The sequence below is a fragment of the Alnus glutinosa genome, chromosome 12, assembly GCF_958979055.1.
Source record: "Alnus glutinosa chromosome 12, dhAlnGlut1.1, whole genome shotgun sequence".
Taxonomy (NCBI): Eukaryota; Viridiplantae; Streptophyta; class Magnoliopsida; order Fagales; family Betulaceae; genus Alnus; species Alnus glutinosa.
In genome coordinates this window covers 5325699-5338856 of record NC_084897.1, presented here as the reverse complement: position 1 = coordinate 5338856, position 13158 = coordinate 5325699, and the positions used below count along the sequence as shown (strand labels likewise).

At 34.4% G+C, this 13158-nt stretch overlaps 1 protein-coding gene and 1 non-coding gene across 2 annotated transcripts; both read left to right on the top strand.

Annotated features, from left to right (window-relative positions):
- The first annotated feature begins 4903 nt into the window (after window positions 1-4903).
- Window positions 4904-4976, top strand: TRNAA-UGC (transfer RNA alanine (anticodon UGC)). Its single transcript has one exon. It is a non-coding gene; the product is annotated as a tRNA-Ala (tRNA).
- Window positions 4960-12166, top strand: LOC133851941 (uncharacterized). The gene is made up of 11 exons (XM_062288572.1): window positions 4960-5216; window positions 5440-5548; window positions 6434-6522; window positions 7301-7357; window positions 7531-7639; window positions 7729-7830; window positions 7963-8027; window positions 8714-8817; window positions 8925-8989; window positions 9991-10045; window positions 11775-12166. The coding sequence occupies exons 1-11, from the start codon at window positions 5059-5061 to the stop codon at window positions 11933-11935; spliced, it is 1074 nt and encodes a 357-aa protein (XP_062144556.1). The 5' UTR covers window positions 4960-5058; the 3' UTR covers window positions 11936-12166.
- Window positions 12167-13158: the final 992 nt, after the last annotated feature.

Below are 13158 nucleotides of genomic sequence, written 5' to 3'. Positions count from 1 at the left end.
GAAAAAATTTGGGGGAGATAGAGAGAGGGGGAAAGTGAAAATAAAACCAAAATCCACGCTGTTTTGGTTTTTTTTTTTTTTTTTTTTAATAAAAGCTAGTTAACCCGGGTTGGGTTAACTAGCGAAAATGCGGAAAAAAGCCGGATAGAATGCCCCTACGTAGCATTACTCATATTACAACACTTATACAGGGAAAAAAAAAAAGAAAAAAAGAAAGTAAACTGCTATGGTATTGTGGTAAGGCAATCTCCACTTCCTCCTCATCTTAAGGTTAAAAAATAGAAAATAAGAAATATTTAGAACCAAATAAATGCAAAAGATAATAACAATTACAATTACATCAAAATAAAACTTACAATGTGCTTTCTTTTAAACCCATATAATGTTCTTACCCAATTAGCCCCACACAATAACATTTGCATAGTTTTTGTAGATAACTTAGATCTGTGAGGATCAACAACCCTCCCACTAGCATTAAATGTGGACTCTGAACTCACAGTGATAATTAGTATTGACAATATATCCCTTTACAACTTAGACAAAATTCGATACTTAAGAGTATTTGCCTTCCACCAATCCAATGTATTAAATTCCACACCCTTTTCAGAAATGAGAACATTCTCCTCCAAATATGTTTGAAAATCAGATTTAATCGATTGCTGCAGTGTATCAACATTTTTGATTAATGAGTCATAAAAGTTCCTACCACTTAGAACATTCTTCTCAAGCACATTGATTGAACTGCTTGAAGAGGATTCAAGAGCATTGATTCGTAAATTATGTTCAACAACACTTTAATTATATTCTTGAACATACTCATTATTGAACTCATTCAAAACTAAAAGGATACAATCAATATTCATTGTAGCATCCAGCTCTTGATATATTACAGGGAAACAAAATCGTATCAGCGTCATCTTATTCCTTGGGTTCAACACAACAACAATTGACATCAATAAGTTGCACTCTCCCCAGTATTTCTGAAACTTGGTATTCATTTTACTAGCCATTGATTTAATGTACTCATTCTTATCTCCACACTTTGTAGCCAAGACATCTTTCATCCTCCACACTTCAGGGAGGAATAAATTAACAGTAGGGTAGTCACTCCTTGAGACAATATTGGTTACTTAGTTAAAGACAACCAATAGTTGACACACATTTTCAACTTTATCTCAATCCATATCAGGTGGCAACCAAAGGAGACCAGAATCTATGTATGAATACATTGGAAAGACCTCTTTGAACTCAAGTGCTGCTGCCAACATCATATATGTACTATTCTACCATGTAGCTACATCCAAAAATAATTTATTAGAGGTCAATTGAAATTGCCAAGCAATTTCACTGAATTTCATCAACCTTTTCTCTGATGCCACCAAGTATTTTATTTCGTTCCTAACATGGTCAACAATCGTAGAAATCTCACTTAGACTATCTTGAACCAATAAATTGGTAATGTGCGCAACACATTGAACATGAAACAATTTTTCACCAACAAGAAGGGCTTTTCTCATGTTAAAAACATCTCTCAATACTCTAATTGATGTATCATTTGATTTTGCATTATCAACAGTAATTGAACTTATCAATCCCCCAGTCTTGAAAACATTTTTGTAGTGCATATGCAATAAGAAAGCCATTGTGTGGTGATGACACATTACAAAAGTTCAACACACGCCTATTTAGACGCCAATCGGAATCAATGAAGTGACATGTTACAACCATATAAGAAATTTGTTGACGCGACGTCCACATGTCAGTCGTGATGTTAACTAGCTTGTAGACTTGTAGTCTTCTTCAAGATTCAAGAGATAGGATGTAGGACTGTAGGTTCTCCATTTAGACCATTCAGAATGCTTTTCCTCTCGATTTTTTTGTGGAAGAAAATTGAGAGCATAAGGGATTCGGGAAACAAGGAACAACTAGATCCAAATGAACCAAATCAATAGAATAAAAATCCAGTACACGATCTCAATCAAATCAAGAGATTTGTTTGCCTCTACCATCGGTATGGGTGAGAAGCACATGAGAGAAATGCAAATCGGGGATATGGCAGCGTGATCGCCGTGATGGGATAGCTAATCAGCCATCTCTTCAGTACCTTTGGTTCCAATCCGATGAAGAATGTTTCAAAGCCCTTTAGACTCTCAAAACCAAATAGTTTAGATGGCTTAAAAGCCATTCGATCAAATCCTTGAATGCAAATCAAAGGCTGGATTTCCAACCATTGAAAATGAGTAGTCGAGGATTGAATGCTAGCTTTAATTTCCTTTGCAAATTAGGATTAACTTCTCTATCTTCTCAGATCAAAAAGAGTTTTCGTTTCGTCAAATTCTACTACCCCTACTTTTGAATCTTTTATGGATTTCGAAACAAACAAAAACCAACGGTTTGATTTGTTTCATTTTTTAATTTTGCAGGCAATCAACGGCTAGATTTGAGAAAATGACGAAAATGGCATTTTGGGATTTTGTGAGCTGTTATGTATTCGCATTAAATTCTAAAAAAAAAAATGACTGAAGCGTTTTATAATGTGGATTTGTTTCCCTACATGTGAATGTAGCTGAAATCGAAGCAATGTGTGATCTTTGCCTTTGAATAAAATCATATATTCCAAGATTAAATTTAAGTCGTCCGATGATAATAAACAGAGCGATCTCATGGATAATTAAAACACTGAATAATTACCTCTCTCCGAAGTGAGTTACAACTGGATCCCATATTCTTAAATGAACAGCTATGATTGTTTGATAAATAAATTGGACTGTCTAGATTAACCTTGAATAACAGGTTTTCTTTCCTCGATTATAAACGTGGTCAGCGGCGTCAGTGCAAGTTCAATGCTGCGTGTCAGGCATGGGCCCACTTCAAAAATTTCGAAAGTGTGATGAATTTTAATCCCCTAAACACGAGTCATTGTGATATTTACTTCTCATAAATAGATGTAGCGATCTTAACCATAAATTAAAGTTACATATATGATGAATCAATCGTAGTCGTTGAATTAGATGAAAAAGTGTGCGTTTAGCCACATCCTATACATTTTTATGAAACATGTGTGAATCAAATCTAACAGCCCACATTTAATAATAAAAAAATTGATGGCTACAAATTTTCATTAAACGCATGATTTCAAGAATCGAAACTCACGCGGCACGACTAACGAGTGACAACGCTAATCTCAAAAACTGGAAAGTGGAAAGCCTTTCAAATTTTTTTAAAAAACTTATCTCCTCCATGCGCAATTAGTGATGAGCTCAGCTCCACATTGCCCTATGAGCAATCTTGACCGTGGATTAAATAAGGTTTTTTGATGATTCATTGAAACTCGTTGGATTTGGGTGCGCTCGTGTACATGCAAAACACGACATCATTTCCAAACATGTTTATTAGTTTATCTATTTATGTTTTAGTGAAGTAACTGAAGTTAGTGTTTTACCGACACCGTAAGAGCTTGAAATTAATGCGATTCCACAAAAACGTAGTGTTTTTGTTGAAATTAATTGCAAAACATTAAACAAATACCTAGGGTCGTCTCAAAATGCACTGTTTTTATGCTATAAGTTAATTATAAATTTATATATTATTTTTAATCATAATTACACTTAATCATAGGATCAAAACATAAAATTATAATTATATTCAAACTAATAAACTATAATAATAAATTCATAATAATCATACATTCATACTTATTTATTATTTCATAATATTTTAAACAATTAATTATCATTTTATACTTAAGTTAGAAGTATTATTGTATATTTGTGTTAATCAAAATTATGTGCTTATTGTATGTAGTTATAACTTATAACCTAATCTTTATAGTTTATATTACCATGAATTGTTATTGTATACATATGGGTTATGATTTATGAATTATGTGACCATAATTTATAGTTATAGCCTTATAAGCTTATATATATATGAATTGTTTTATACTTAATCATATCACATATGAATTGTTAGATCATATATATCCATATGAATTGTTAGTTCATATTAGATTAGATCATACTTAGTCAATAGTCATACAAAATAAGTGTTGTTGATACCATGATATGAATCATGTGATTATTGCATAATTTAGATTATGTAATGAAGATATATTGCACCATCACTATATCAATATATCACCTTAACTTTTACGATTTAATGTCATATAAATTGTTATATTAGTTATAATTTATATCTTATAGGTTATAACCTAATCTTTATAGTTTATATTATTATGAATTGCATACGACTATCATCTATGTGACTATAATTTATAGTTTTAGCCTTATAAGCTTATATACATACATAATTACACACACACACACACACACACATATGTATATGAATTATTATATACTTAATCATATGAATTGTTAGGTCATATTACACATTTTACATAATTAGATCATACTTAGTCAATATTCATACAAAATAAGTGTTGTTAACTTGTTGATATGAATCATATGATTATTACATAATTTACATTATATAATGAAGATACATTGTGCCATATCAGTATATCACCTAACGGTCATAACTTATAAAATTTAGTATCATGTAAATTGTTATATAACTTATATCATATGCTGATTTAACTACTCTATTAAATACTTAATAGTTAGATGATATTACCATTTGATTAAATTTTATATTATATAGATACTTATAGATATAATTATATAATTATAAACAGATATAATTATATGTTGTATATCAATCAATTATTGTTATTGAATAATAAATATTCAATATATATATATATATACAAATATATTATATAAAATCATAATGACTATTGTTAAATTGTTACTTAATAATTAATATATGTTATATATATATATATATATATATACCAGCCTCGCTAATAAACTTAAATAATAAAACCCTTGACCATCAATAAACCGGGGATGTAGCTCAAATGGTAGAGCGCTCGCTTTGCATGCGAGAGGTACAGGGTTCGATCCCCTGCATCTCCAATCGATTTTCGTTTTCGTCTCTCTTCAAGAATCTTCTCGTATATCCTTATCTCATTGCCCCGCCCACTGCTCCCGGGACACAATGTCCGTACCCCTCTTCAACCTCGCTCCCAATCTCGCAGTTTCAAGGCTTTGTTTAGGAACCATGACTTTTGGAGAACAGAACACCTTGCCCGAGTCCTTTCGCCTCCTTGACGAAGCTTTCAGAGCCGGAGTCAACTTCTTCGACGCTGCAGAAATGTACTCATCCTTAACCCCTGCGATTCCTTTTCTGGGTTTCTTTGTGTGCTTGTGAAATTCAGCTTCTGCCTATGTTCGTGTTATGTGCCTGTATTTTCTGTACACACATTTTTCTTTTGCAGTCTCCTTATGGGTTTTGTATTCTTTCGAGATATCAAGTTTTGGGTATGTTTTACTGTGTGTTTGTATGTGTATGTTGTAACATTGTATTTTGGAACGGCAGGTATCCAGTGCCTCAGCGTGCTGAGACTCAGGGTAGGAGCGAGGAGTACCTGGGCCGTTGGATTAGAGATAGGAAGATCTCTCGGGACCGTGTCGTCTTGGCCACCAAGGTCTCAACTCAGCTCTAAAGCTTTTTACTTCTATAGTTATAGTTTATCTCTCGCTGGTTAATTACCATATGATCAAGGATTCAAGGTCAATCCCCAAGAGGTCACCTTTGAATGAAATTCAGTTATAAAAAAATATTGGTTTTACTGCATTGCTCAAACGTCTTATCCGTCTGTCTATATTTATGACTCTCTCCACTTACAATGGGGTGGTATGCTTAAATTTGCCTTGGTTTTTCCAACGAAATTAAGTATTTTTTTGCCTTTATCATTTGGGAACTCTGAGTCCCACGTTCTGGCTTCAATGATGGGTAGGTGGGCCAACCAGAAATCCCTGACCGTGCTGTTGAACCTACATTAGGCCGATGAATTTGCTTTTAGTGCTTCTTTTCAGTCCCTTGCAATGATTGAATTTTCAAGACTAGTACATGGGAATTTTTCAAGGATTTTCATAGTTGTCCCTTGTGAGAAAGTTGGCTTAGTATGTGTTTGCTATTGGTTAGACGTGCACTTAAGACCGGTTAAACTTTATTATGACAGACATACAATTTTGTGATATTCTTTTTGGGGAATGGGAAGGCATTTCAATCTGAAATTTTGTTTGTCGAATCTGGTTTTAGCTCCATAGTGATTGTTTGGGGTGGTGTGTAAAACACCGAACGACATTTTTCTAGATTAAGTTAGTCACTCCGGATTTTCCAGATTAAGGTGAGAGATCCTATAAGCATATGAAGGCACCTTCTTTATGGCCTCTGTATTATCTTATATTGTTATTATTGTTGTTGTTGTTGTTGTTATAGTTCAATATTCATGTGTTATAGCCTCTTTGACTGTTCTGACCTATTGTAGTACCAAAATAATGGTTTATTGCGTATTGTTTTAATCTAGGTTACCGGACCATCTGGGCAAATGTCTTGGATTCGAGGTGGGCCAAAGTGTTTGGATGCCAGGAATATTACCGAGGCCATTGACAACAGGTTGGTTGTTACACGTACTTGGTGTAGTTGCAGCAGGATTGAATATTTTGAATTCACCACGTCATCACTTGGACTAAAGTTTTGGGACTAATTATTATTGCGAATGGCCTACATCTTATATGCACATTATATGTTTGCCAGCATGTTTTCATCTATATTTTAGTTCTCCACTTTTATGAAGAAGGTAATCTCACATGATTTCTTGTCTTGTCTTTGCATGTTTTCTTAGACATTCTAGGCTTGGTCTTTGCAGTAGATTTAAGTTTGGACATTAACATTTTTGAAACAGGCTCCAAAAAAAAGCCCAATTTTGAAACTGGATGGTCCTCTGTAAGAATTCCTATGCCCTAGGTATATGTAAATGCCACTGCATAGTGATTGAAGAAGCGACTGTTACAAAGGAAACATTATTATGTATTCATCTCAGTGTAAGTTGCATAGAAGATTTACACCAGCTGGGCTAGAGAGTGTGAGATGATATTTTCCAAAAGATAGATGTAAATAGTGTCAGCACTACCTGGTCTGGGTTTCCCTGAGAACACCCATCAAGAAAAAGCTATACAATGTTATATCTGGTGTTACCCTGATTTTTCCTAAGAGTTATAGTGCATGGTTTCTTATAATGGGAATTGTTATAGCATTACAGGGATGTTTTCTGTTTAGAAACATTATTGTATTTATAAACTGAGGAAACCAAAGGACGAGATGTATGGTCCTTCAGTTATTCTCAAGCAGTTTATATTATGTTCTGATGAGTTTTTTGTTTGTACTGGTGCAGCTTGCTGCGAATCCGAACTGACTACATTGATCTTTATCAAATTCATTGGCCAGATCGGTTTGTATGTGGATCCTACATCTAGTGTTTTCAGATACTGTAGATATTAAAGTAGCTACATGGTTGAGCACAATTTTGGGGATATATGAAAAAAATATTGCTTATTTTCAGTTTTGTTTCTTTTGCACCAACCAATATTGTACTCCTGAAGTAACTCGTGGCTGATTTTGCAGCTATGTTCCCATGTTTGGAGAAACCGAATATGATCCAATCCGACAGTTCAGCTCGGTTGGTGTAGAGGAACAACTTGATGCTCTTGGTGGAGCTGTTGATGCTGGTAAGGTGAGTAATGATAATCATCGGTTTTACCTCTATCATTAATCACTAGATAACTTTGCCTTAACAATTATAATGGAAACTTTTGTTTGTAGATCAGATACGTTGGTCTCAGTAATGAAACACCATATGGTCTCATGAAGTTCATTCAGGTCGCTGAAAGGGTTCCTGGCTGTCCTAGGATAGTATCAGTTCAGGTTGTGTGAGTCATCTGGTTCATAAGCGTGAGGCTTCCCGTTCTTCTTTTGTCTTCCTATTCCACCGTCTCTCTGTCTCTATCTAGTGTGTTGATTACAAGGCTTATACACATCTCATTTTCTGTGTGATAGAACTCATACAGCTTGCTTTGTCGAACTTTTGATTCTGGAATGGCTGAGTGCTGTCATCATGAGAGGTAGTTCATGTGTTTACGTCAATATATTGATTATCAATGTGGAATTTAAATTGAGCTTGTCATGCAAAAGGGTCGTTAAAATTTTCTCAACTTACACAAGCCAATTTCTGAATAAAATTGTAGTAATAGAAATAACTTATAGCATTTAGAGTGTGTTACGTAGTGTTTTCTGTGTTTATAACTATGAATTAAACATGCTAAACTGGAGGCATCATTGGGATTGTGAAATTAATGTTTAGGATGTTTGATTTTTTAACCTGATTAATTATTTGATTTCCTTAGAAGTTTAATTATTTGATTTCATAGTCACTCTGTCAGCGTTGTGCCCTTGTATATGAAATTTGTTGCTAACATTATAGAATCTGGTTTTGAATATAACTTGTTTTCCCTGAGCAGTTCTGGAGGGATTTAGTTAAGAGAGTGATTTGTGTAAATGGTTCTCATTAATGTGAACAAGAAAAGTGGCAAATGAATTTTAATTGTTAGGACGGGAAATGCGCATAGGGCAAGGATTCTTCTTTAGATGGAAAGACCCAATATAGGTTTCTCAAATGGATTTGATGCATTCATATAGTTGTAATCTGATAAATTGATGTAATCTGCTGAAGGCAATTGTCTTATATTTAACCTCTTTCTTTCTTTCTTCTTCTTCCTTTTTTTTTTTTTTTTCCTGTTAAATTTATCAGGATCAGCTTATTGGCCTACAGCCCCCTGGCGATGGGCATTCTCTCTGGGAAGTATTTTTGGCCTGATGGGGGTCCATCAGATGCTCGGTTGAATCTCTTCAAAGGTCAATAATCAAATTATGTATTTGATATTTTAATATGTAGGAGTTATCTCTAAAACTAGAAGTCAACTTGTATCATTTGGAACTATTGTGTTCTTTATCCTTTTTAGGGAGGTATTCAGAAGGGGAATCCAGATACAACCTGTCCAATAATATCATAAAAGCAGCTACCATGGTAAGCGGATTCTTCTCAGTTTCGAATTTTAGTAATATTGCGAGAGACTCAGTAAAAGATTACAAGAAATCTACATTTTTGAAACTTTTTGCTAAAAATGAAATGTTTATTCATGATTAATGAATGGTTGACTAGTGGCAGAAATAAAAAAATATGATTTAAAATTTTGATTGGGGCAATGGTGACTGTTTCAGCCGATTTTCTATTAGATTTATTTAAATGACTTAACTTGGTATAAAAATAGCTTAGTGGCTTGCATTATCTTTTCAAAACAATGAAGAAATAGACACTTGATTGGTATGTATTTATTGGATAACTGGCAGTTTTATTTAGGGGTGGGCAAAATATCCGATTACCGCCTGGCGCCTACCGACTGTCATCGAACCTCCATCGACTGCATACCGCCTCTACCGACTTCCGGCTGTCGGTAGTCGAAATAAAAAATTTATACCGACGTCTGCTCGGTTCGGTTAATCGGTATAGTTTTTATTTCATCGGTTAACCGAACCGAACCGACTTAAACATATGGTTATCAGTATCTTTAACTAGAGAAATGCCAAAGTATGGTAGGGCAGCGTCCTAGCAATATTAATTGGTTCTCATTTAATTTCATCTATATTAGTGACAATTTGTAATAATCTAAGATAATGAATATGTTAAGGGTGCTTATAAACGTGTCTAATAAACACTTGTTTATCCCAAAAAAATTAATTTGGGCCCAAAAACTACCAATTTGGGATTTGTCCCACAAAAATTAACCGACTTAACCGACCGACAATTAACCGACTTTACTGAAATTGACGAAATTAATATATATCGGTAGAAAGTCGGTTAATTAACCGATTTAACTGACTTGGTCAGTTCGGTAGGCGAAAATGGGTCTACTAACACCGATTTAACCGATACCCAGCCCTAGTTTTATTGTCCGATTTTAGCAATATATTTTTGGGCCTGCCCTTTGCATGCTTATCTGGCTGACCTCTCTATATCTCTCTTTGCAGGAATATCTTGATATTGCCGAAAAATATGGTCTTCATCCTGTCTCCATTGCAATTGGTTTGACACTACTCCTTTCTCATTCTGTATCTATAGATATGTTCTTATATGTGGTGATTAATTTTTATAGCTTGTACAATTCTTGCAAATTTCTCATTGAAAATGTTGGAGCTGTACAAGTCAGTTTTAGATATAATGGAAGTTTTAGTTGCTCTGTATGTGGCTAATCATCATATGAATGAGCATTATAAATTCAATTCATCCAAGGCACTGCACTCATGGATCTAATTTTACGAATCCCAATAATGAGAGGAAACCATTGCCCATGGCCACAAGGGACAAGGTTTTTTGCCTCAACTCGAGACTAATTTGGGGAATCTATTGATCACCTCCTTCATTGTGGGATTGCAAGTGAATTATGGAGTTCACTTTTCCAGTTGTTTGGTGTTGCATGGGTTATGCTTTTAGAGGTAAGAGAGTTGTTGGTGAGTTCGAGAGGACAACCGGGACATCTATTGCTTTGGAAGTGTGGAGATTGGCTCCTTTGTGTCTAATGTGGTGTATTTGGAGAGAATGGAACGCAAAGAGCTTTAAACATCATTAGACTGTGATGTTAGAGTTGAAGAAGATGCTATTCCAATTCTTACACATGGATAATAACGTTCAATAGCTTGCATGTTTCTAATTTCTTTGAGTTTTTGGAGTTTTGTTTTGTTTTATTTTTTATTTTTCTCTTGTATACTTCTTGTATGCTAGGGTTGCATCCACTGCGCTTTTAATGAATTTGAATTACTTAAAAGATTTTCTAATACATCAAAAGTGGAGTGCAGTCCATAGATGGAAGCTTTACTGTAGAGTTGTGTAGAAGCTTTAACACTAGTGCATCAAAAGTTATTACTCAATGTCAGATATTGCCTTCACTTTCTAAGCTGAACTGTTTTGGAAGTAATTCTAGTCTTGTTTCAGCAAGTGATATAAGAAAAATGTGATTTTTCCAATTTTCTTGGTATAAAGTACCAATTATTAATTTGTGACTATTGTTCAATTTATCTGATGAGTACAGGAATCCCATTTTTTTTTTCCTGCTCTTGTTATGTTAATCAGACGAATGACATTTCTTACAATTCCTTGTCCTTATGTTGTTTCCGTATTATGGGGGTTGTTTGGCAAGAATAGGGACAATACACAGTAGTGCGTTCTACTGTTCACGATTTTTTTTTTTTTTTTTAATACCAATTAACATCAAAACATTCTCACTTTTCTACTTTTTATATCACATCAATAATTTTTTATTACTATTCAAATAAAAAAAAAATCACTACAATACAAAACTTTTTCACTTTTTTATACAATTTTTTTTATTTTATATCACATTATCACTTTTTACTAATTTTAAAATTAACAACCCACTACTCTGGTCTATACCTGCCTTTGCCAAACAAGACCATGGTTTCTCTCTATACTGATCCGTTGGGGACCACTAGAATGTGGTTTGGAATATAGAAACTGTATGTGATAAAATCATAAAAGCTTTCTTTTAGAAATACATTCCAATTGTGCTGGTAAAATTGAGTTTTCTCTCCTATGCTTCAATTTTTGAAGTTATCAATTTCTATAGATGGTATTTGAACCCTACTTGGTTTGGAAAATGAATGGATTTCCTCCATTTATTGTGGTCCTTGAACATTTAGGGGGGAGAGGATGATCATTTAATATGCTATACCTGATCTATATCTTAGTCCAATTCTTATTTCTTTATTTACTTAATCATCTACTGTTCTTTTGGCAGCCTTTGTTTTGAGACATCCTCTTGTTGCAAGTGCTGTTTTTGGGGCTACTAAGTTGCAGCAGCTTCAGGAGGTTCTCAATGCATTCAAAGTGGAGCTCACATCTGAAATAATTGTTGAAATCAACAAGATTCATGGAAGGTTTCCCAATCCATGTCCCTGATCAATAGTTAGTGCTGTTTAGTATTTTTGTTATCAGGAAAATTTTCCGGATTGGCATAAATAGATTGCTTGTACGTCCTGCACTTGCCTTTGAAATATTAAACTTAGTAGACATTATTGATGACAATGGGCTGGAAAAAGACCCTGCTTTCTGGAAAGAGAAATTCATAATTTTCAATGAGGTAATAGGAACAAAATCTCTGTCGACTGGCTTTTGTTGTGCCATAAATTATTCTTTAGAAAGCGAAAGAAGGTTGTCACTTTTGTTAGTGCTTTGCTAGTGGGAAAGTCACATGACAGAAGCTTTTCCCTGGCATGGAGTCTACTCTCAGCAAATTTTTCAAGACTAGCATGACAGTGAAGGTTCTCTCTGTACATTATTGCATCCTGACAATTGTTCATGTGGGTACATATGTTCACCAACTTAATTTTGTATTCTTGGGGCTCATGTGGACCCAGTTTTCAAACAAACAGATGCATCTGAAGATGACAAAAGTGGGAAGTCTTTTGAATTTTGCTCCTCTCAGGTCCCAGCTGTGTGGGCATCAATTGGCATGCTTCCTTTTAGTGATCCAATGCTCTGGATGGGGCTGTTGGTCAACCAGGAAATGATGATACAGATGGAGTCTATCTTTTGGTTTCTTTATTGTTAAATTATGGTGTACATGGTGACGTGGCAACATAGGCAATTTATGCTTCGTTAGATGCTGTGAAATTTAATCTGAACTATAAAATGGTTTTTGAAAGGATCTTGTTCCCGCGAAGTGGGTCTACATTTAAAAAGTTTTCTGTGATATCTTAAAAACAAGGGAAGTGCTAGAATTCCCACCCCCATCCCACCCCAATACCACCAACCCTAAATGTAAAAAGTTGAAAATTAATTTATTAAATAAAAAAATTAAAACACTTAAAGATGGTGGGATTGGAGTGGGATGGGGGTGGGAATTCTAGCATTTTCCTAAAAACAAAATGCAATAAAGCAGTAATGAAGTCATACAAATATGGAGAAGCACTCTTTCCGGAATTCGTTCTGAAAAAGTGCTTCTCCCGAGCATTAGCCTACAAATATTTCAAGTAACCATGAAATGAACAAAATTCCTAAAAACATCTGAATGGAGTTTAATTCTATTGAATATATGGGTTTTCCATGTTAGTCCACATGATTGCCCTTTGTAGGACTCTCTCTCTCTCTGTCTTCCTCTTCCAATAAGCAATTACTTTACA